General features: G+C 36.4%; 1 protein-coding gene across 2 annotated transcripts in view; it reads right to left on the bottom strand.

The window, feature by feature from the left end:
* Atm (ATM serine/threonine kinase) overlaps positions 1-23,129 on the bottom strand; it is a 102,015-nt gene extending 78,886 nt beyond the window's left edge. Inside the window, exons 1-12 of one of the 2 annotated variants that reach the window (XM_050119423.1) lie at positions 22,347-23,129; positions 21,702-21,803; positions 21,499-21,611; positions 19,330-19,475; positions 14,536-14,700; positions 11,776-11,941; positions 8,907-9,145; positions 6,904-7,067; positions 5,451-5,617; positions 2,924-3,295; positions 2,144-2,338; positions 675-770 (exon numbers count right to left, since the gene is read on the bottom strand). In XM_050119423.1, the coding sequence (XP_049975380.1) occupies positions 675-770; positions 2,144-2,338; positions 2,924-3,295; positions 5,451-5,617; positions 6,904-7,067; positions 8,907-9,145; positions 11,776-11,941; positions 14,536-14,700; positions 19,330-19,475; positions 21,499-21,611; positions 21,702-21,773 (1,895 nt within the window). In that variant the 5' untranslated portion in view covers positions 21,774-21,803; positions 22,347-23,129. Of the gene's footprint in view, positions 1-674; positions 771-2,143; positions 2,339-2,923; positions 3,296-5,450; positions 5,618-6,903; positions 7,068-8,906; positions 9,146-11,775; positions 11,942-14,535; positions 14,701-19,329; positions 19,476-21,498; positions 21,612-21,701 lie in introns of both variants that reach the window. The other variant, XM_050119424.1, reaches the window with a different exon arrangement.
* Positions 23,130-24,105: the final 976 nt, after the last annotated feature.

Below are 24,105 nucleotides of genomic sequence, written 5' to 3'. Positions count from 1 at the left end.
AAAACAAGGTTTTAGATATTTCTAATTTAATTGTAATTAGGGTTGATTGATTCTAGTTACACGGCTCAGGATGGTCTTAACTTCTGATTTCAAGATATTCTTGCCTCTGTCTCAGTGTTGGGACCACAGGAGATCATTATATCCAACTCTCACCAAGATTTTTTTGGGGTTTTTGTTTTGTTTTTTGCCTTCCCACCATCCACTTAGCTAGTTAGGTTGAGAGAGAGTTTGTGTGTGTGTGTAGCACATGCATGCCACAGATATATGTGTGAAGCCAGAGTCAGTTCAGTTCTAACTTCTAGCATGTCAGTCCCAGGGACTGCACTCAGGTTGTTAGGTTTGTACTTATTTTTAATAATTTATTTTTGTTTTATGTGTATTGGCGTTTTGCTTGTACATATGTCTGTATGAAGGTGTGTCAGATCTTGGAGTTATAGACAATTTTTAGCTGCCCTGTGGGTGCTGAGAATTGAACCTGGGTCCTCTGGCTGCTCTGCTCTCTGATCTTCAGGCAAATTTTATTTATTAAAACATAAATAAGATACCACTATAATTTTTTTTCTTTAATCAGATCAACTTAGATCATAATTAGTAATAAACTTCCACACAGTCAGAATTATCTATTTAGTTAATACTGTATCTTAAAACATCACATATTTTCTTATATAACATACCATTCTGGCACACTTTGAAAAAACTTCATTGCAGCTCGAGAATTTTTCATAGTGAGACTTACAAGAATTTTCTCCAGTACAAGATGAGGAAAATTACTAAAAAAACAAAAAAAAAAAAAAAAAAAAAAAAAAAAACTTTACTTAAAATATTATAAAAAAATTCTTTATCATCCATTTGTTTAAAGCTACAAATTATGACCCCCTAGAACTCAGATCCCAAACTAAAAATGCTTTCATCTGTTCTAAATCTCTTAGTATTTGAAAGATTTATTAAAGAGGTTGGAACAATACTACTATAGTTTCCAGCACTACTAAAAATAAGCTATATATAATTTTAAAAGTAGGATTTTTAAAAATTCTTCATTTAATATTCTTATTTTTATGTGTATGGGTTTTTTCCCACATCAATGTCTGTGCATGTGTGCCTGGTGCCCACTAGGCCAGCAGGCAGCATAAGTTTCTGGGACTGGAGTTACATACAATCGTGAGCAGGCACATGAGTGCTAAGAATCATACCCTGGTCCTCTGGAAGAACAACCATGTGCTGTTTAATTGCTTGAGTTATTTTTCGAGCACCCCTTCCCCCAATACTATTTCTGAGATAAAAGATTATAAACTAAGTTCTACCCTCTGAGGGAAAGGTAAACCAGGGCCCATAATAGGGCTTAAGTTCTACTTTGTTTTTCTTATCACTCAGTTAATGAATTTCACCAGAAAACACCCATTCTGATCATGGAATAAGAACGAGATAAGGGAATTGCTCAGAAGGTCACAAAGAAATATCCCAGACCAAGTGTGGTCACTTGCCTTTAATTCTAGCACTGAGAAAGCAGAGGAAAGAGAATCCCTACCAGAGGCCAGCTTCGTCTATATACTGAGTTCCAATCCAAACCACCCAGTTACATGGTGAGACCCTGTCTCAAAAAAACAAGCCAAAAAAGAAAAAGAAAAAAAAAAAAAAAGAACAGGTATAATTTATAAGGGAGAAAGACATTCTGATGTCGTACTATGGAATGGGTGATCATAATAATTTACTGTATATTTTCTAAATAAGTCAAGTCATAGTTTTCAATGTGTTCTTAATAAATAAATTATAATTATTTAAAAAGATAGTATGTTTACCCTTATTTAAACATTTTACAATGTATGCAAGTATCAAAATATTAAATAATATACCACAATTATGAATGTTCATAAATATCCTAAATTTTTTAACAAGAATTATGTGTCTATCCTTCATGACCATCTCCCATATCCTACAGTGATGTAATCTTTTATTTTAGAAATGATCAAGCACAAAGATACAGGTAACTTAAGTATTTTAGACATAACTCCATGAAATTCTACACTATGATAATAAAATTAAACTATCTGATATTAAATATGTAGAGTGAGCCTTATAAAATTAAACAAATAGACATGTACAGACAAAACGAGAATCCAGGAGTATTCCAATAAATTACCATTACCTCTGAAGAATCGGGGGCGGTTCTGTGCTGACTTCTAAATCATCCTCTAACTGGTAGAATAAGAGCCATCTCATTATTGACTCCCTTAGAGAGAAACTTTTATTTACTTCACACATACTTTGCTCTGTTCCCAATTTCAATGCATCCGGAACTACACAGATAGTAAGCGCCATAGTCAAACAGCATACTGAAGGACTATAAAGAAAGACAAGACAACGTTTAGAAACAAGCTCTCTGAGGAGCAGAAGCCTTACCTACTTATCCTGCTTCCCACTGAGCCTCTCAAGCTCAGAGCAATACAAGGCCCATCTTGTTAAAAGGTTACATTTGAGAAAACTCTTGATTTTTTTGTCCAATAAAAATATACACAACTACAAAAATGTTTATGAATAGTGAATAATTATTATTTATAGGTAAAAGATTTAAACTTTATAATCCTTCAAAAAAAACTGGCCTAAAAAAATAAAAAGGTAGAACACAGTGATTCATATCTTTAATCCAGGCAGTTGGGAAGCAGAGGCAAGCAGATGGCAGATATCTCTAAGTCTGAGGCTAGCCAATAATTCTAGAAGTGGAGGAAATTAGGGCCACACAGTAACCCTATCTCCAAAAAAACAAAACTAAATTGGTCTAAAAAAAAAAAAAACCTCTGTATTATTAAGCATTTGGGTCCAAACAAAAGTACCCAAAACAAAACCTAATATATCTCCTATGAAGTAACAAACTACAAAATGAAATACACTTGTGTCCATATGTAAAATCAAATATAATACAACCTACCTTGAAGGTTTACAGGCTGAGCCAGTAAATAACTTCCAGAATTCTCTGTCAAGTTCAATTAAACTACCTTGAATAATGGCCCCAAGTAAACCAAAGTTTTCATTTTGTGTATGTTCAGAAGTTATGCCACGAAAGGCAATAGACAAAATTTTAATCCACAGTTTCAATAAATCTGACTTTTGAGAGCTTCCTAGGTTTGATTTCTTGCCTTGACATAAGGCAACTTCCATCAGGCATCGCAACACATATGGTATGCGTTCTCCACGCCGCTGTTGAGGGAGAAGCTGGTACAGTATTAGTAGTAATGGTGACAGTTCACAGTCTGGTAAACTGGATGGATACTTTGATATTAATTGGGTTGTAATCTGTAGCCTGAAAGAAAAAAAAAAGAATTTGAAATTTTTTTCAATCCCATTAACAACCTAAAGGAAACAAATATACAAATTATATACCCGCTGGGCAGTTGTAGCACATGCCTTTAATCCCAGCACTCAGGAGGGAGAGGCAGGCGGATCTCTGTGAGTTAGATGCCAACCTGGTCTACAATAGTTCCAGGACAGGCTCTAAAGCAACACAGGGAAACCCTGTCTTGAAAAAACAAAGAAGCAAAAAACAAAAACAAAAAAAAATTATATACCTTTATGTATCCTAATTAAAGTATCATCTTCACTCTTTCCCATAGTGCTTTCAAAATAAAATAACCTGATATTTACTAGGCTCTGCTGCCTATTACAGAAGGAAGAAAGAAGTACAACTTCTGGCTGTTCCATTGGAACCTCCAGCTCACTCCTGCTTCATCTGAAAGCCCCATTCCTAGCTCTCTCTCAGAGAATCTTCAAGAAATGGAAGGCACCAAAAAGCCCAGTTTTGCACTCTTGGCTGCTACAGCAGCTCCTCCCCTGAAATTGTCAGCCCTTCTAAAGTCCAAAGTTCCTGCCTAAAGTAGTCTGTTTTTGACCATACTTGGACATAAGACCAGCTTGTGGTGAACATGTCCTCACTCCTTGCCTACAACCTATATAAGCTCCCTGCTTTAGTTCAGGTAGATATGACTTCTCCTGCCTCTATCTTGGGGGGCTGGAGAAATCACCTAGAATTTGCCTTGCTCAAATAAACCTGTTCTTTTACTTTTTCAGTTTGGTTTGATCCGGTTTACTGTATGCCTGGAGAAACCTATTATCAGAATACAGAAAACCTATTATTGGCTAGCTAGGTCTTTACATAAAACCTCAAAAAAGAAAAAAACTAAATTTCTGATCTTTAGTCACCAAAATTATTCTATGTTAAAAAAAAAAACTAAACATTTCTAAACATTTGTTCTCTGAAACCAATTTATTATTCAACACAATGTGTTGTCTATTCTCTAGAACAGTGATTCTCAACCTGAGAGCTGAACAACCCTTTCACAGGGGTCATATATCAGACATCCTGCATATCAGATATCTACATTATGATTTAGAAGAGTAGCACAATTACTGTTTAGCAGCAGTAACTAAAATAATTTTATGGTTGAAGTTACTACAACATGAGGCACTGTATTAAAGGGTGGCAGCATTAGGAAGGTTGAGAACCACTGATCTAGAAAGAGTGCTGCTCAAAACCAAGAATCCTGTATTGTTCATTGCTGCATGTCTAAAGTATGACACATAAAAGTCATTCAGTAATTCTTGTTTTGTTTGTTTTTGCTTTTTGAGACAGGGTTTGTCTGTGTAGCCCTGGCTGTCCTTGAACTCAGGGAGAGATCTGCCTGTTTCTGCCAAGTGCTGGGATTAAATGTGTGCATCACCATTGCAGAGCTAGTAATTCTTGATTAAATAAAGAATCTAAAGTAGAACTGTCAGGTATATAAATATAAAGACAAGCAATAAGTAACAAAGTCTATATAGTTTTCCACACAACTCAATTACATCTAAGTATTCCAGCAATGTGGTGAAAACTACACAAAAACACAAAAACCCTGTAATTTCTAAGTGTCTTTAGGCACTCTGCTTAACATTTCTAGAGCTGGTCCCTTTCAGCAAAGTGGAACAGGCCTAACTAGACTTAGTCTAATGATCCTTATCAGAGCTAATCTGTGATTCTAAAATTGGGCACATTTAAATACGCATGAATGAAAATAAAAAGAAGAAGAAAAAAAAACCCTACTATCATGACAAAGATCAAAATTACCCTATGATTCCTTAATGCTCTTTAATTCACTGCTAATCCAACCTACATGAAGGTACTTTACACTGGGGGAGAGGGGGGAGTCTTCTTAATGAGGTTTATAACTCAGTGAACCCCAAGGGCAGAAAATACAGACTGCCTAGCACACCCATGCCCCTCTTCCCTGCTATGTCTACACACATAAGAAGGCAGTCTCTAGTGCAGCAGATGAGCCTTTAGTGGTTAGCTCAGTATGCTATAACAATCACACTTTGTTACTACTAGCTGGTTTGGGAGTAGACAAATGACAGCTCTGGTCAGTGGACACTTTCTGGGAAAAATGCAATTAAATGACATGGAATGAGAAAAATAAACATTTTACCAAGGCACAATATCAAAATCATTTTGTGACTTCTGAAGATGATATTTTATCACTTCCCAGCCTACTTCTATTTTCCTTTTCTTACAAGGCACACTGTAATCAGTGGACTCTCTTTGTGTAGTATAAGACTGAGAAATCTCCACGGATCTGGTATCTGCATTAAAAAGCTGCAAAAAAAAAACAAAAAAAAACAAAAAAAACACACATTTTTATTGCTACAATTACAATTTTCTAGTAAAACATTGGGGGAAATCTTTCTCAAATGAATACAGGAACTCATAATGATTAACGAGTTATAGAAATATATAACCATGTTAAGAGAAAAATCTTAGCAAATATTTGCATGTAGGTAGCATTATTTCCTGGGGATATTTACCAAAACTGCAAAAAGTGTATTTTCAACAGGATTAAAACTTAAATTTCCAGGCTGGCAAGATGGCTCAGCAGTTAAAAGCACTGATTGCTCTTCCAGAGGACTCAGGTTCAATTCCCAGCACCCACAGGGCAGGTAACAACTGTCTGTAACTTCCAGATATGACACCCTCACAGACATACATGCAGGCAAAACACCAATGCAAATAAAATAAAAAGAAATTTAAATTTGGCCAGGTGGTGGTGGCACATGCTTTTAATCCAACACTTGGAAAGCAGAGGCAGGTGGATCTCTGTGAATTCAAGGCCAGCCGGTCCTTAGAGTGAGTTCCAAGATAGCCAGGACAGAAACTCTGTCTGGGGGGGGGGGGGGGGATTTAAATTTACCATTAACATTTAAGAGAGCAAAACTACCACCAGGTAATCAACCAAATCTGTATGAAGAAGAGTTTTACTTAAGACACACAGTAGGGTATCAACTGATGAATGGTTAAGCAAAATGTACTATACACATATAATTATTGTTCCATTATAAGGAATAAAACACTAATTTATATTGCCCAGTGGGAAATACTACCTGATGTAAAGGAAGCCAGGCACAAAACCCCACAAAAATATGACTCTGTTTTTATAAAATATCCAAAACAGACAAACCATTCAGATATTAGAAGTATATTAGTAGCTAAGAGAAACAAATAAACCTAACTGAAAGCTAGGAGGTCTGAAGTTTCCTCTGAGATAACAGAAAGACTCTGGAATTAGATTTTGGTGATAGTCTTAGAACAAACTAAGAATAATTACTATTGTAAATATCAGTGAATTTTATGCTACATGAATTCTAATTTAACTTTTTAATTAAGGTATATTCACCTTTTCTGTATGATTGTCACCACTAGCACCAGACATATATTCAAAAGAGTTATCTTTCAATTATAAGGGTTAATTTCAAATACACATAATTTGAAAATAATTGTTTTATGTATAGAATAATTTTATAGGCTTCTTGTGATCATGAAAGGTATAAAAGCACAGCAGAAAGAAAATTAACAGGAAATTTCAAATGTGACAACAGCTACTATACCTGGTGACAGATATCTGCCATCAAGTCAATCAAATTTTCCTTGACTGCAATATTACGAGATCCTGAAGAGTATTTCCCTCTACTTCCTATGTGACTTATTTCATTCACCAGCAGGTCATATAAGTTGTACAAGATACTTTTCCACTTCGCTGATTCATAGGCACCTGTAATTCAGAAACAGGTATTTATATACAAACCCATCTGCACCGCCAGCTCTCACATCAACATGTCCAGTCCAGCGTCTCTTCAGTACTAATGCCTCTTGGGCCATAGCTTTGAAAACTCTACTCCCTAAGGGTTCACTTCATAATTAGGTAACTGTGGTTGTTATTAATGACCTTACATTCTCATCAAAATCTTCCCTTTTTGTATGATGTCCCCTAAAGAAGATAATATGCCCTCTTCCACATGAGTAACAGTTTCTATTTTATGGGGGGGGGGGTGGTTGAGACAGGATTTCTCTGTGTAGTAGACCTGGCTGTGCTGGAATTTGCTTTGTAGACCAGGCTGGCCTCAAACTCAGAGATCTGCCTGACTCTGCCTCCTGAGTGGTGAGATTAAAGGAGTGCGCCACCACTGCCTAGCTTTCTGTTTAATTTTTATTAGTGTTAACAGGAAACTATTACTAGCTTCTTCAGCGAGTACATATACGATGCCATCCGTTTATGGTGGTTATCGCACCATTCAAGTCATACTCCAGTTAACTTATGTCTCTCTTAAAATGCTGACCTGGAGTCTGCAAAGTCTGGTGAACATAATTCTCCAACTGCCTAATTCTCATGGAAAAATACAGGGTCATTAATTCTCACAGACAGTATACCATAAAAATAAATTATTGGAGGCTAAAACCATGTGAATTTTCTGGCAGCCTGATCATCCTGTCAAATTCCCACCATAAATATGCAGTTAGCTAACATTTGATACGATACCACTTGTTAACCAACCTGATTTTTTTTTTTTTAATCCTGGTTAGAACAGGTTAAAGAGAAAGAACTGGGAAGTCACATCATTTCATGGGCTACAGAAATCTAAGAGCTGATACATATGGAATAGAAAATGGCTACAACGGCTATCTTCCATTCTAGGTTTTGTTATTTATGTGGCAGTCATCTTAACAAAAATTATCACTATTAGCCACGATGAACTAGTATAAGGCTAATGTAAGCCCAAAGGCAATTACAAATAGTCACAATGGAGTTCTTTTAAGTCAGCTGTCATTCACTCTAATTCCAAAAGACTGAAGAGCAATACTTGGTTTAAAAAAAATAAGGAAAGGGCTGGAGAAATGGCTCAGCAGTTGAGAGTACTGACTACTCTTCAAGAGGTCCTGCGTTCAATTCCCAGCAACCACGTGGTGGCTCACAACCACCTATAATGAAATCTGGTGCCCTCTTCTTGCCTACAGGCAGGATTCTGTATAAATCAATTAATCAATCAATCAATCAATCTTTAAAAAAATAAATAAGGAAAACAATCAGGAAGGAAATTAAACCAATGTTTTACTGTTGCTGTTTTCATTCTCCAGAAAAGGTGTAACTAAAGGCACAAGGTGCAGTCATTGCCCCATTTAACTTTGCATCTCTTTGCAAAGTTTTAAGTACAAAACCTCTTTAGAAACTGAATAATTAGATCGCCTGTTTTTAATTTAGCTTTCATATTTTCTATTAGAAATAAGAAGCAACATGTAGATAAACAAGTTCCTGCATTTTCTAAACCTCTTTGCTCTATAGCGTGTCACCTCTTAACACTGAAGAGGGATAAATGGCTTTTAGAGAAATAGGCAATGTCTCATATTTGGTTGCATCATACTTTAGTGAACAATAGAAAGGCAAGATATAATTTACTGCCACTAATTCAAATTCAAGAAAATGTATAAAAAAGTTTCAAGACTAATTATACTATTAATCAGAGATACTTCATTCATCTACAGAATATTAATGTCATGCTTAGGCCTCTTACATTTTAATGAAGCGTTTTCAAACCAGAAAAACTTCCCGTTATACCTTTTTCAGGGGCTTTAGCTCCTTGTGGATGATGGATATAAATCTGCAGTTGAATTAGTTCAATAATTACTTCTTTTAAAGAATCATTAAGTCTATGTTGAGTCCAAATATACAGTAAGGTAGGAAGAATTTCATCTCCGACTTCACACACACGTTTCCGGAAGTTGACAGCCAAAGTCTTGAGGAAAATGACAAGGGCTGCTAAGATATGACTGAAGCCAGGAGAGCTCTTCTCTTGTCTGCAACAGAAGACAAAGTCAACTCAGTGTAATTTACAAACAGTATCATATCTTGGGTTCAAATCTCTTTGGAAAACAAACAAAAACCAAACCCAACAGCACTAACCTGTTGTGGAATATTACTTTAACCATGTAAAGGTGTGTTACATTTATTTATGCTGCATTTGTTTAATAAGATAAAGATGTGGTGCTTTGTCTGCCTAAGGCACCTGATTGATCTAATAAAAAGCTGAAGGGCCAATAGCAAGGCAGTAGAGGAATAAACGGTGGGCAGGCAGAGAGAAAAAGAGAAGGATCTATTCTTGAAAAAAGAGAACAAGGGAGAAAAAGAGGGATAGCCCCAAGGCCAGTCAACCGTGCAGCCAGACAGGGAAGAAGCAGGAAAAGCAAAACATTATAGAATGAAAGAAAGGTAAAAAGCCCTGAGGCAAAATGTGGAAGAAGAAAAGCAGGTGAAAATAAGTTTTAAGAGCTAGTGGGACAAGCCTAAGATAAGACTGAGCATTCATACATGATATTAACTTTCTGTGTCTTGATTTGGGAGCTGTTTGGCCATCCAAGAAAGCCTGTTACACTAACCCGTAACAAAAACATATTCTTTTCACTTGGGGTCAAGAAAATTGTTGCTAAATCTCTCTGCTACTAAACCACTGTCTTAAAACACACACAACTGATTTGTATACCTACAATTCACACGTTTAACATAAACTAGAAAATGTCAGAGATGTGTACCAATGCTTCCAAAATATTGTATTATTCTCATTATACCACATCTATCCTTAAAATGGAATTACTTTAAGTGATATTCAACTTCCCTAAAGTAGTTTATTACCTTATTCTCAATATACTACATCTATCCTTAAAATGAAGAGAATTACTTAAGATATTCAACTTCCCTTATTATCATATGAAAAAAGACCCCAAGGCTCAAATTTACTGTTTATTAAGGAAATTTGTATCTGATCCTTGGAGAAACGGCTGGTTCTGAGTGAACGGTTACTTCTGAGACAGTATTTTACCGTCTCACTGATGCAGTGAGCTCCAAACTGTTGATAGCCTTTCCTGTTTGTTTTTATAGAACCACTTTATCTCACCATGGTTTGGCTTTCAGGTCTTGGACAGCTAATGAAGTTAAATGTATTCATTATAAATTCACTGATTGCATAATTATCTTTCTTTTCTCATCTATTTTCTTATGATACAGACCAAGGTGGCTGTAAACTTAAAATCATCCTATGCAGAGTCTCCAAAGAACAGGAATTACAGAAGTACACCCCTACACCTAGCCCTTTGCCTACCTTTTATAAGAGTAATCAGACAGAAACCTAATAGAAAATTAAGAGAATTGTTGGAGGTAATGAAGCAAATGGACTTAACAGACATCTATAGAACACTCCACCCAAAAAGGAAAGAATATACCTTCTTCTCTGCAGCTCATGGAACCTTCTCGAAAATTGATCACATACTCAGAAACAAAGGAAACCTCCACAGATATAAGAGTAATAATAAACCAATTTTATTAATTCTTTGGAGAATTTCATACAATGTGTCTTGATCAAATTCACCCCAATCTTATCTCCTAATGATATGGTTTTGTTATTCGGTTTCCTGACGTTGTCATATAATCTGGCTGTTAAGTCTTTAATAAGATAAACAGTGTGCAAAAGCCCCTTCCATTTGCAAAGCTATCTCTTCACTCTTCTCAGTATTTTCTTTCTGTTAAAAAGCTGCAGTTAAGTCAGGCGGTGGTAGCGCAGGCCTTTAATCCCAGCACTCGAGAGGCAGAGGCAGGCGGATCTCTGTGAGTTCGAGGCCAGCCTGGTCTACAAGAGCTAGTTCCAGGACAGGAACCAAAGCTAAAGAGAAACCCTGCCTCGAAAAAAAAAAAAAAAAAAAAGCTGCAGTTAATGTGATTTTGATTTTATTTATCCTTTTTTTGCTTTTGTGTTTTTGTAGGGTATCCCAAAAGAGCACTGTGTTTATCTTAAGAAATTATTTAGTGTGTGCAGACACACACACACAAGCATGAAGATCTCCAAAGGAAGATGCTGGGTGTCCCAACTGTTCTCCACATCATTACCTTGAAAGAGGGTCTCTCACTCACTTGAAGAGTTTGCCATTTTGGAGCAAGGCTGGTGGTCATCAAGTCCTAATGATTCTGTCTCTGTGCTGAATTTAAAACTTGTCACACTACACTGAGCTGTTTTATGTGGTGGGGGAGGTAGCTTGATGAATACAAACATTTGGTGCGTCCCTTCTATCAGTATCTTAAAGTGTTTTGTCTGTTTGCTTTCCTCAAGTTTCTAAGTTACAAATAAAGCTTTGGTCTATTTTAAGGTTTTAGGTTTGTTTTTGTTTTTCATATAGGATGTGAAATAGAGGTCAAGTGCATATAAAAAATGAAATACCACAGGTAAACATTTGAATTATATGTTCAAGAAAATAGAAATATCCTGATTTGATCATTACATACTGTATATCTATTGCCATACTTTACATCACAAATCTAAGCAACTGAAATAACCACTGTTTAAAAGGTAGTATATTTTAGTCACTAAATCTAAAACATGGTGATGGCAAGAAGAGCTAACACAGTTTGGTACAATATGAAAACACAGTGATTAGATTACCTTGCATACTGAACAGCCTTGGAAAAAAAATCTAAAAACTGTGAAGGTAATCCGTCAGTCTGTGAACAGCATCCTCCAGTGACAGCATGAATTATTCTAGCCACTAAAACTCTATTCATCTCTTGTGATGGTCTGAGATACAGCTTGAAGTACACAGAGAACAATTCTAAAAATTGGGGGAGAAAAGTATTAGCTAATTATTTTAAAGTATATTCAACATCACAATTCAACTTAAATACGCCATAATTCTCCATAGGCAAGAGCATTAAAGATTACCTGAATTTAACAAATACTCCATCAATGTTTAGATATTGTACTTAAAATAGAAACATAAGTAACACGGTGTGTGGGAATCTGTTTTAACAACTAAACCTCAGATAAGCTACCTAACTTCTCCATGCCCACACTCCTTTATCTAGGTTTAACAAAGTCTTTGACAGAGTTTTGATGTCCTATCAATGATGTTCTTTAAATATATTACCATTTATGAATGGCCTTGCGTTACTCTCACTGTAATTACCATCACTCTGCTTGTAATTAATAAACAGTATTAAAGTTTCATGATTTTTGGTAAAGGATATGAGCTTCTTACTCAAAGAAAAAGAAAAGTTTACTCCTCATAGCAGTAACAGCAGGCAGAATACTTCCATCTCTGCATTAGTTTCCCAAACCTCAATAGCATCATTCTGATCCACATGAAAATAGCACTTTTATAAACAAATGGGTTAAAAGCATAACCATTCTTTGTATGAAGGAAGCCACTGACTCTACCTCCCAAGTTATTCACTATACAATCAATACACCCTTAAAAAATAGTAGTCTGGACTTAAAAAAAAAAACAGCCAGTATCTCTATGTCAGAGACATGCAGAAAAATAAAATCAACTGAGAATTATCCCAAATATAATAAAAAATAAGCTAGTGGCTTACAACTTTATTCTCATTAGAAGATAAAGAGACAGTAATAAACAGAAAGTATAACAACTATTTGTATCTTCCTTTTCAATTGTTTATGTCACGATTCTGCAGAAATGGATAAATGGCTTAAAACTGGGTATCAGACAAGATATAAGGCCAATATAAATAATTTAAATATTATATTGCAGTAAAGTATTTCAATCAAACTTCAAAATAAGAGTTGATAGAATTATATCAATTATGCCAACATATTTTCATTGCATGAAATAGCTACTCAATGGTAAAAATGCTTCTACATATAAAAGAGGTATTCTTTTAAATAATTTTCTCTTTTATTGACAGATTAGGTGAGACGAAATAGCAAAAGACAAAAGTGCAACTGCTCCTCATTAAAGCACAGACTTCAAGACACACGTTACTTGGAAATGATTCAAATAATCACAGAATCCATCATGCTCTGCTAGAAGGGATATAAAGGATGGCAAAGATATTTCTAGATGTCTCAGAAGAGCAGAAAGGAGTGATATATACGTATTCAGATGTATATAATTTCTCCATGAATCCAGTAAAAAAAAAAACAAAGTAGATAGTAAAATTACATATGAGAAATACATTTCTGAAGTTGGAAAAAAACCTCAAATATTATCAAGTGTAAATTTCTTGAGACATTATACATGAGTAATCCTGTCACTTGCAAATGGAACTAAATGATATAAACCTTTCGGACCTGCTATTTTTGCTTAGCAGCCTGGACTACAATACAATGCTGAAATGCTGTACAAACAGGCTTGACTCTGGTGAGGCCTCAAGTCAGATAGCATCACAATGGTAGGAGAACTTATATGACCAGTGAAGTGGAATCAGGGTTTAATATCTTTCTCAAGTGCTAAAACAAGGATATCAGAAATAAAAAATAATCATTACCACATCACTGAACAATCTGGAAATAGAAATTAAAAAATAGCACTCTGCATGTCAAGTAAGTCAATGGGTAAGATATTCTAATGCATTTGATTTTCATTACCTAGTCAGTTACCTAATATCTCTGCCTAATCCAATAAATACTTATACACTTTATCCTTTCTGTATCATTTAAAGTGTCCACCATCCACCACATCCCTTTGAACTCAGAACACTTGATTTCCTTTTTTCTTTTTCTTTTTTTGTTTTTTTGTTGAGACAGGGTTTCTCTGTGTAACAGCCCTACCTGTCCTGAAATTCACTCTGTAGACCAGGCTGGCCTTCCCGAGTGGTAGTATTAAAGGCATGCACCACCACCGCCCAGGCAGAACTCTAGCTTTCAATTTCTGTAACATCTCTTCCTCTTTTGGTTTTCTTTCTCCATTATTTATGGTCCAGTTGAGGTGTCACTGTTGTGTGTACACATTGTATGTGCACGTATGTGTACTGAAACATACGGCATGGTAATTTTTAGTTGACTGGACTTTATTCAATCATTGGATTGCTAAATAGTTAAAAAACAGAGCAGTAATCTTTGAAATCTGCAATTCCAGTTCTGGTAGTAAGCACCTACTATAAACTATACGTGACTTCATAATTTTAAAAGTATATTATAAACAAAAATTGAGAACTGAACATGGTAGTGCATACCTATAATCCTAGCTCTTAAGAGACCAAGGCAGGAGGATTGCAAGTTAAAGGCCAGAACAGGATATGTAGCAAGATGTTATCTTGAATAAGAAAAGAATTAAGGAACTGATACTGTAATGATATAATTTCATCAATGTAATGTTAAACTGTGAGTCATGTGTAGGTTGTATACTGCTTTTACTATTAAAATTTCATCTTATAGGAGAAAATAATCACAGCCTTCAAAACATACCTAGCCACTGTTGCTGAGATATTTCACACCAGTATTTCCTCACAGAAAGAATGTCTTTGAGTAGTATGTTGCTACAATCAGATCCATAAGTTACTCCATTAGATGAATCTTTCACTGTATCCATGACGTAATTCAAGAGGTCTTGACATTTTAGCCTGGGTGCTCCTATTTAAAAATAAAATGAAAAGGTAAAAACATATAGATATTAAAAATAAAAAATCCTTGGAATGCCAACTTTTTTAAATGATTCCATTCATGAAATTGCTCTCAATTCACTTTCTCCTATAACAGGGATTAGTAAATTCTATAGTCTCTGAGTAAAATTCAACTGGTTGGCTATTTCGTTAAAAAAATTTACTGGAACACAAACATGTTCATGCATTTACTACTATAAATGACAAGAAATGAGTACAGATATATGACCCAGAAAGTTAAAAAAATTTTTTTTCTATATGGCCCCACTGAAGATTAAGTTTGACAATTCATAAAGATACAGAAAAAATAAAGATTAATTCTTATACTTAACGATTCACAATTCCTGGCATTAGACTTAAAAGGATTATAAGTATCTGAGTATATTTATGAATAAATTTATTAAAATAATCTTGGATTATTCTAACTAGAAATAGCCTATTTACTCTAAAAAGCACAATGACTTCCATGGAATCTAACAGCATACAAGTGACACACAAATAGAAAAGGCTGAAATCTTAGCAACACATTTTAGATTCTGAAAATTCAGTGCTAATAAGACAAATATTCTTTTAAAATGGGCACTTAAAGCAGACACCTTTTCTAAAATTTTATTATTTATATTTGTACGGGTGTTTTGCCTGCATGTATGTATGTATGAACCACATGCGTGCAGTGCCAAAGGCCAGAAGATGACATCAGATCCCCTAGAATTGGAGCTATAGGTGGTGGAGAGCTCCCATGTGGGTAAATCCAAGTCTTCTGGAAAGTAGCCAATGCTCTTTTTTTTTTTTTTTTTTTTTTTTTTGGTTTTTTGAGACAGGGTTTCTCTGTGGTTTTGGAGCCTGTCCTGGAACTAGCTCTTGTAGACCAGGCTGGTCTCGAACTCACAGAGATCCGCCTGCCTCTGCCTCCCGAGTGCTGGGATTAAAGGCGTGCGCCACCACCACGCAGCTGTAGCCAATGCTCTTAACACCAGAATCATCTCTCCCACATCTAGATGTATAATCTCAAGGGTCACAAAATTACATTTAAAAACAATTTGAACAAGACACAGTATTATACACCAATAATCTCAGTGGCCCCAGGTAAAAGCAAGATTAGGAAGGTCAAGGTGTCATTCTTGACTATACAGTAAGTTTAAGAACACTCTTTCCAACATAAGCTGTCATCAGTGCTTTTGATCTTAGCCATTCTGACAGATGTAAGTTGGTATTTCACTTGCATTTCCCTGATGACTATTTTTTAAGTGTATTTCAGCCATTTGAGATTTTTCTGTTGGGAATTCTCTGCTTAGAGCTGTACTCCATTTTTTAACTGGATTATTTGGTATTTAGATGACCCAGCTAAGACTCCTAGCAATAGTGGAGAGGATGCCTGAACACCATGGCCATCTACTGAAATCAGACTGGTAACTTCCCAAATTGTCATCAGAGAGCCTTTATCCAGTAACTGATAGAAGCAGATGCAGAGATCCAAAGCCAAGCACAGGGCCAAGCTCTGGGAGTCCTCCTGAAGAAAGGGAAAGAGGAGATCATATGAGTCAGAGGGGTCAAAGTCATGATGGGGGAACCCACAGAGACAATTAACCTGAGTACATGCGAGCACATGGACTCTGGACCAACAGTTAGGGAGCCTGCATGGGACCAGCCTAGGCCCTCTGCATGTGTGTGACAGTTTGTGTAGCTTGATTTGTTCATAAGGCTCCCAGCAGTGAGGACCTGTCCCTGACTGTTAGCTGGCTTTTGGGAACCTGTTCCCCACGCTGGATTAGCTCACAGCCTTGATGCAGGGGGAGGACCTAGGTCCTACCTCAACTTGATGTGCCAAGCTTTATTCAAGCCCGCTGGAGGTCTGCCCCTTTCTGAATGGAGGAGAAGGAGTGGATGAGAAGGGGATAAATGAGAGTTGTGGAGGAAACAGGAAAAGAGGAGGGAGGGAAAACTGGTTGGTATGTAAAATAAACAAAAACAATGTTAATTAAAAAAAAAGTTTAAGAACACCCTGAGCCACATGGAGACCCTGTCTTTTTTGTTTTGTTTTTGAGTCAGGGTTTCCCTGTATCTCGGAGCCTGTCCTGGAACTAGCCCTTGTAGACCAGGTTGGCCTCAAACTCACAGAGACCTGCCTGCTTCTGTTTCCTGAGTGCTGGGATTAAAGGCATGTGCCACCACCACCTAACAAGACCCTGTCTTAAAAATAAAAAACAAGAGTAAAAAATTTAAGTCAGGTATGGTGGTGCATGTCTGTAACTCATGAGCATAGGAGTCTGAAGACAACGTGTGAGAGTCAGTTCTCTCCTTTCACCTTCCTAGAGACTGAACACAGGTTGTCAGGCCTGGCAGCAGGTACCTTTTACTTGCTGAACCATCACACTACTCCATGGATTTGCCTCATTTTAGCCTAAAGTTGCTATTACAAAGTGTACAAAGTCTGAGATCTCTCAACAAATGATATTTGTTCTAATTTTCAGTGCTATGTAAAACCTATTTCTTTGCAAAAGCTTATGATGGTCCTGCATTTCTGCTTCAAAAATGTCATTCTTGACGCAGTAAGTCGGTTCCTCTGGTAAGGTGCTTACTGCCAAGCCTGCAGATCTGAGTCCAATCCCCAGGACAATATGGTATAAGGAGAGCACCAACACCTACAAGTTGTCCTCTAACATCCATGAACACATCATGGCAAATGCACATACGTGTATACAAAAAAGAAAATGTAGAAGTTTTTAAAAATCAATCCTTCAGAATATCAACTGTAGGGACTAGAGATGCTGCTCAGAGATGGGGAGCTGATCTAGCACCCACAAGGCCTCAGGCTTAGCACCCAGTACCATATATGCATCTACACACACACACACACTTAACTATACATAAGTTCAAGATGAAAGATATGAGGTTTATCAGTGACATGCACACAAAAAAAGGACTTGACTTTTGTTCCTTAAATGACAGCACAATATACAACTGTATTTGATTACAAGAATGCTAGCGTTATCTCAGAATGAATAAATGCTGGAGCAATAGCTTAGTTAGTAAAGTGCTTGATTACAGGCATAGAGACCTATGTTTCATTTCCCAGACCACACACCAAAAAGTTGGGCATGGTGGCATGCATATGTACTCTTTGCATGAGGAAGACAGACAGGAAGATCCCTGCAGCTTGTTGGTCAGCAAGCCTAGCCTATTGGCAACCTCCAGGCCAACAAAAAACTCTGTAAGAAAACACAGGTGGATGGTACCAAAGGAATGACAGCTGAAGTTGTCCTCAGAACACTTGTGTGCACCCATCACTTATAGGCATGAGCACACACACACACACAAATAAATAAATGCATCATGGGGGCACATATCTGTAATCACAGCACAAGGAAGATTTGAGACAGCAGAATCACAAATCTAAGCTAACATAAAAGACCTTGTTTCACAAAGCAAACTTGAAACAAATATGCTGGAGACTATGTCAGTTAGATTATACTGCAAGCAAGCTCAAGTTCCACCTTTTGTGAGAGAAATAACAAACCAAAGAATATTAAAGAGAGTAAAATAAAAACAAGTCCACATGAGCTGGAAGAATTGGGTACATTTACCTTAGAAAAAAAGAACATGGGAATTCTATAACTATTTTCAAATATATCAAGTGTTATCATCTGAAATAATTACTAGGCTTTCTGTATATTACTTAAGAATTTGTAGGGGTTGGAGTGATAGCTCAGTGGAGAACATTTAATGTTCTTGCAGAAGACTTAGATTTGGTTCCCAGCATGCACGTGGTAGTTTATAACCATCTAGAACTAAAGTTCCAGAAGATTCTTCTATCTAGAAGTACTAGGAACATATCATATGGTACACTTACACATATGCAGACGAAATACACATATACATAAATAGATAAGTCTGAGAAATTAAGGTAGAAGCAGTAATAGAGACATTTTTTTTAAAAAATCCTTAAAAATTTTATTTTTATATTTAATATTTTTATATTTTATTTTTTCATTATTTACTTTGTGTGTGTGCACATGGCTCACACATGTACTAAAACACCCCCGTCATGTACCTGTGTGGTGGTGAGAGGACAGCTTGGTTGTGGAACTCACACTGAGGTGCCTAGCCATCTCAGTACCCTACCAGGCTCTTACACCTTTGAAACTGCTCAGCTTCAAAACGCTTACTGAATCTTTAAGACAACACTTCTGCTGACATCTAAAGACAGAGGGGAATTAAAGAAATAATTCTGATCTTTCCATTNTTTTGGGGGTTTATGGTTTTTTTTTTTTTTTTTTTTTTTTTTTTTTTTTTTTTTTTTTTTGGTTTTTCGAGACAGGGTTTCTCTGTGGCTTTGGAGCCTGTCCTGGAACTAGCTCTTGTAGACCAGGCTGATCCGCTTGCCTCTGCCTCCAAGTGCTGGGATTAAAGGCGTGCGCCACCACCGCACGACTGGAGATTAAAGATTTTATGCTAAATTTCCCCAAATTTTGGTACAACAGTACTAAGAGTATGTGCTATGGATTTCAGTCAGTACTTAATTTTTACGCTACTGTATTAAGATCCGATTTATGCTATGTTAACGCCTATGCATCTGTGTGTAATACATAATGTCGCTTACTCTTATTTGCACATTTGATGAAGTATCTGACTAAACTGCTGATCTCTTGCATCTTTTTCTGTCTGGAGGTCTGTGTGGAGGCTGATACATTTGATTTTGCTGTTCTCAGACATTCTGTTTCTTTTTTAATATAATTCTGCAGGAACCTGGAAGAAAAAATGCATATTCTCATTAACGCTTATAATTTTATCATTCAAAAGGCTCCTGTATGCCTTCCCCCAAAACATCATTTAAACTACAGTGTTGTACTAGTTACATGAAACTATCTTTTCCAAGGTCTAACAAGGTGCAAAATCAATATAAAGCCTGGCTTGCAAAGCTTTTAAGCCTGTAAGCTGCACAGTTGTCTGTCACCTCACCTACTTGCTCAGAATGCTACTGAGGATTTTAACTCTCCTTACATTACAAGCAGCTAGTAATATTTCTGGTCTTTAAATGAAGACTGGCTAGAAGATATTGAAAGCTGTCCAAGATTATTAGATACAAAACTAATCAGCATATAAAAACAAATAACTATATTTATAATGTTGCAAATAAATTAAATGCTCAACAAGGAAGCATGCATTTTTCCATATCATATGCATTTAGAATTGAAACAGTTTAGTATCAATCAAGAGAAGAAATTTATCAACTGGAAGCACTCTAGAGGCAGAGGCAGGCAGATCTTTGGGTTTGAGGTCAGCCTGGTCTACAGATCAAGTTCTAGGATAACCAAGGCTACACAGAGAAACCCTGTCCCAAAAATAAATAAATAAATAAGTTTATCTGTTAGAAGTATTCTAATATAATATTCTATAAAGAAATGTGAACACCTTTCTTTACTGCAATTATTTATTTAATTTGTAATGAACTGAACTCATTATCTTCCTCTATCAACTTCCGAAGAGCCAAGATTACAGGTATTATACCACCATACCAGCTTCAGATATCTACATAAATTTAAAACACATTTGGGGGGCTGCAGAGATGGCTCAGTGGTTAAGAGTGCTTAGTGTTCTTCCCAAGGACTAGAATTCAGTTCCCAGCACCCATGCCAAACAGATTACAACCTACTTCAACTCCAGCTCAAGGGTATCCAATGTCCACTTTTGACTCCTAGGAACCTGCATATACTTGATAAAGACACACGTGTGCGTGTGCACGCATACACACATACACAAAAATGTCTTCAATTTTTTTTCAAAAACTTTGCCCCAAAAAGTCTCACAGTATCTGTTTTTAGTTATAAATAAATTTGCGGTTGAAAATAAAGTTTTAGGGATGGAGAGATGTCTCAGTGGTTAAGAGTACTAGCTCTTCCAGAGGTCCTGAGTTCAATTCCCAGCAACCAAATGGTGGCTCATAACCATCTGTAATGAGATCTGATAACCTCTTCTGGCCTGCAGGCATACACGCAGACAGAGCACTAGTACATAAAAACAAATAAATAAATGTTTTTAAGGAAAAAAAATGAAGTTTCAATATAAAAATGTATAAACTATGCCACAAACAAGTATTTTTAAACTCCACTAATGTGAAAGTATTCCAATATTTACTTTATTTGCTTTAGTATAATTTAGCACATGCCAGATACTTATAATCAGCAACAATTAAAATGATAAACAAATATTATAACTTACTTTTTTGTTTTCTTTCTGGTTTTTTTTTTTTGAGAGACAGGGTCTCTCTGTATAGTCCTGGCTATCCTAGAACTCGTTCTGTTGACCAGTCTGGCCTCAAACTAAGAGATATGCCTGCCTCTGCCTCCAGAGTGCTGGGACTAAAAGCGGGCGTGTACCACTACTGCCCAGTTATTACTACTTATAAATCTAATTTGGAACAAATCCATATAAACTAGTCAAAGGTAACAAAATTCTTAATCAGTTTTTTGTTTTCTTTGAGACAGGGGCTTGCTATGCAGACCAGATAAGACTGGAACTCATGCACCTCCTTCCTCAAAAATACAGTATTACAGAAATTCCATGATGGCCAACTTCTTTCTTGATCTTAAATGACATATATCTAAAGCATTTTGTTGAAAAAATGACTTTAAAACTTTTAATATTATGTATGAGTTTTCAAAATTATCTTTGATAACTAAGTGCCAACTTCCAATATAACACACAATGAAGAAAATCAAAAGGGATCACAAAACAGGAAAAGAAAGTAAAACAAAATCAAAGATAATACCTGAAAACAGCATCCCAATTCAAATATTTTTGTTGTTTGGAATCTGAATGCTTATCTAAATTTAGAACTATTTCAGGATCCTGAATCAGACGTTTAAATTTCTCCATTTCTTTCTGAAAATTAAAAAAAAAGAATATAATAATAATTACATGTTACCTATCAAACATTTATTTTAACAAAAACAATTTCAAATAACTTATTACCCTTCGTTCTGTAGCTCTATCATGTTCTAATTGTCGGCAGCAAATGAGCAGATCATTAAGTGCTAGACTCATGGTTTAAGATTTCAGACCATACATCCTCACCTGTAAATAAAAATAAATATTCGTAATTAATTTCATTTATTTTGGTTATTTGGTGCTGAGAACTGGCTATGCTATAAATCTGCAATTATTTTACACTACAATACCTCTATACATTTAAACCTAACTGTACATCCAGAGGCAGACTATGATCAAAACTGAAATAATGTTTTGTAACATTTCTATAGGACATTTTCTTAGAATACATTAAAATTATGCTCTTCTCAAATGTGTGCTTTGTATAGCAGAATAAAGTACATTTTGAAGAAAATAAAACAGTTCAGTATTATTTCTATAAAGAGAAAACATTTAATGATAGTGCAAACTATTGTTTCACATATACAGTGTTTGTTAGGCATGTGTATGCAACAGCAAGAAAATAAATGAACTACACTGACACAAAGCCTCCCCTCTGGGAGACATCTGGGGAAAATGATGACAACAAAAATATTAATGCATAGCTCCAAATTGTAACATATGCCTCAAAGATGCAAAATATACAGGAGAAAACAACAGAATGAACAGAGTGTGATATGCATGTACTACCAACGTTGAGGAGGCAGGAAGATCAGTTTAAGGTCACCCTCAGTGTGAGTTCAATACCAGGTTGCGCTATAGAAACTCCTGTTGCAAAAAAAAGAAAGTTTATATTTTAGATAAATTGATAGCAACATGTATCAAAGGAGGTTTGATAACGTCAAGATCTGAATTGGTGCCAATTACAAGAACTAAAGAGTGGACATTCTAGGGAAGGAAACTGGAGAAGCCAAAACGCCCTAAGACGGAAAAAAAAGAGTACACAGGAAAGGAACTGAAAGATGCCAGATTGTGCTAGCTTCAGAACCAAAGCTAGTCAACGAGATAGGAGCGCTATCAAGTAAACAAACTCTATTTACTAAAACAGATAACATAGTTTCAACTCCCAACAGTCAACTGAAATAGTCTCCTAAGCAAAAGCCCTGGAACTGACAAATTCACGCTTGCTTTCAATCCAGTGGATGTAGTCACAAATTTGACAGTGACAATTACATGTCATCTTCCCAGGAGTAACCCCACCTCTGGCATGCCGATCTCGGCTAGTGCAAAGAGCACAGGGCTCAGCCAAGTATGGCAGCACACCTCGGAATTCCCAGGCCTGAGGAGGACAGGCAGCAAGACTGTGAGTACACAGCTAGCACGGGCTGCAAGAGACTGGGCTCTACGGTTTGTACTGTGCGCTGCAAGTCCACTCAGTTAACAGGTATCCACCCTGGAGCATGCTGTTAACCTCTCAAAGCTGCTTTCTCCATGCTAAACGAGAAAATGATGCCAGTATCTGTATCTCTCTCTCTCTCTCTCTCTCTCTCACGCGCGCGCACAGACACACAGGGAGAGAGGGAGGGAGAGAGGGAAAGAGGGAGAAAAAGGGGGAGAGAGAGAGAGAGAGAGAGAGAGAGAGAGAGAGAGAGAGCGCAAACTGGAAATGGCTTGGAGTTTTGAAATCTCTAAACTTATCCCAACGACATACCTCCTCCAAGAAGACCATTCCTCCTAATTCTTCCCAAACAGTTACACCAACTAGGGACCACAGATTCAAATAGATAAGCCTAAGGGGACATTGTAATTCAAACCACCATAGCAAACTCTATCTCAAAAATAAAAGATATGTTCCTTAGATTTTGAAATGGAAACATAGTATTAAGTGAGATTTTAACCTACTCAGTTTCTCTAGAATTGCTTTAATTAGAAGAAGTTCTTTCAAAAGTCAAAGATGAAGTGTTTTATACAGGTGCATTGTCTGTCCTAGAGAGAAGTTGTGCTGTGTGAAATACTACTGTCCTACAGAACCTCACTCAGATGTGTTGATAGAAAAAGTCTGAATCGCTGAATATAAGGAAGTGGCTGCTAGAGGTAACTCAGGACGTATTTGAAGTTTAACTTGAGATGCCTTAAAACATGCAAGTTCCCCCATTGACTTGAAGCAAATGTCTCTTAAATTTGTATCAAACCAAGTTGACAGATTTTTAATTTAGACGCTCAATAAGAAAAGCATTTATTTTTAGCAAATCTTTGCTCAAGTCAGTATCCACAAGATGGCAGCCTCTTCTCAGAGACATGAGGAACCCATCCAGTGGTCTGTAATGAGAGAGCTTGGGGGGAGGAGTTTGCTGGTGAAACAGGGGTAAGAAAAAGAGCTTTATTTTCCTACATGGTGACACAGTATCTTGATGTTTTCTGGAAGAGAAACATTAGAAATTAAAACTAATCTTTTTCTGGGCTTAAAATTTGGATCCTCAGTCAGGACAGAAGAGAGAATAATGAAATC

Source organism: Alexandromys fortis, unplaced genomic scaffold, assembly GCF_014885135.2.
Source record: "Alexandromys fortis isolate MF-2015 unplaced genomic scaffold, M_Fortis_MF-2015_v1.1 scaffold_167, whole genome shotgun sequence".
In the NCBI taxonomy this organism is placed as follows: Eukaryota; Metazoa; Chordata; class Mammalia; order Rodentia; family Cricetidae; genus Alexandromys; species Alexandromys fortis.
This window is presented reverse-complemented; position numbering and strand designations above follow the sequence as displayed.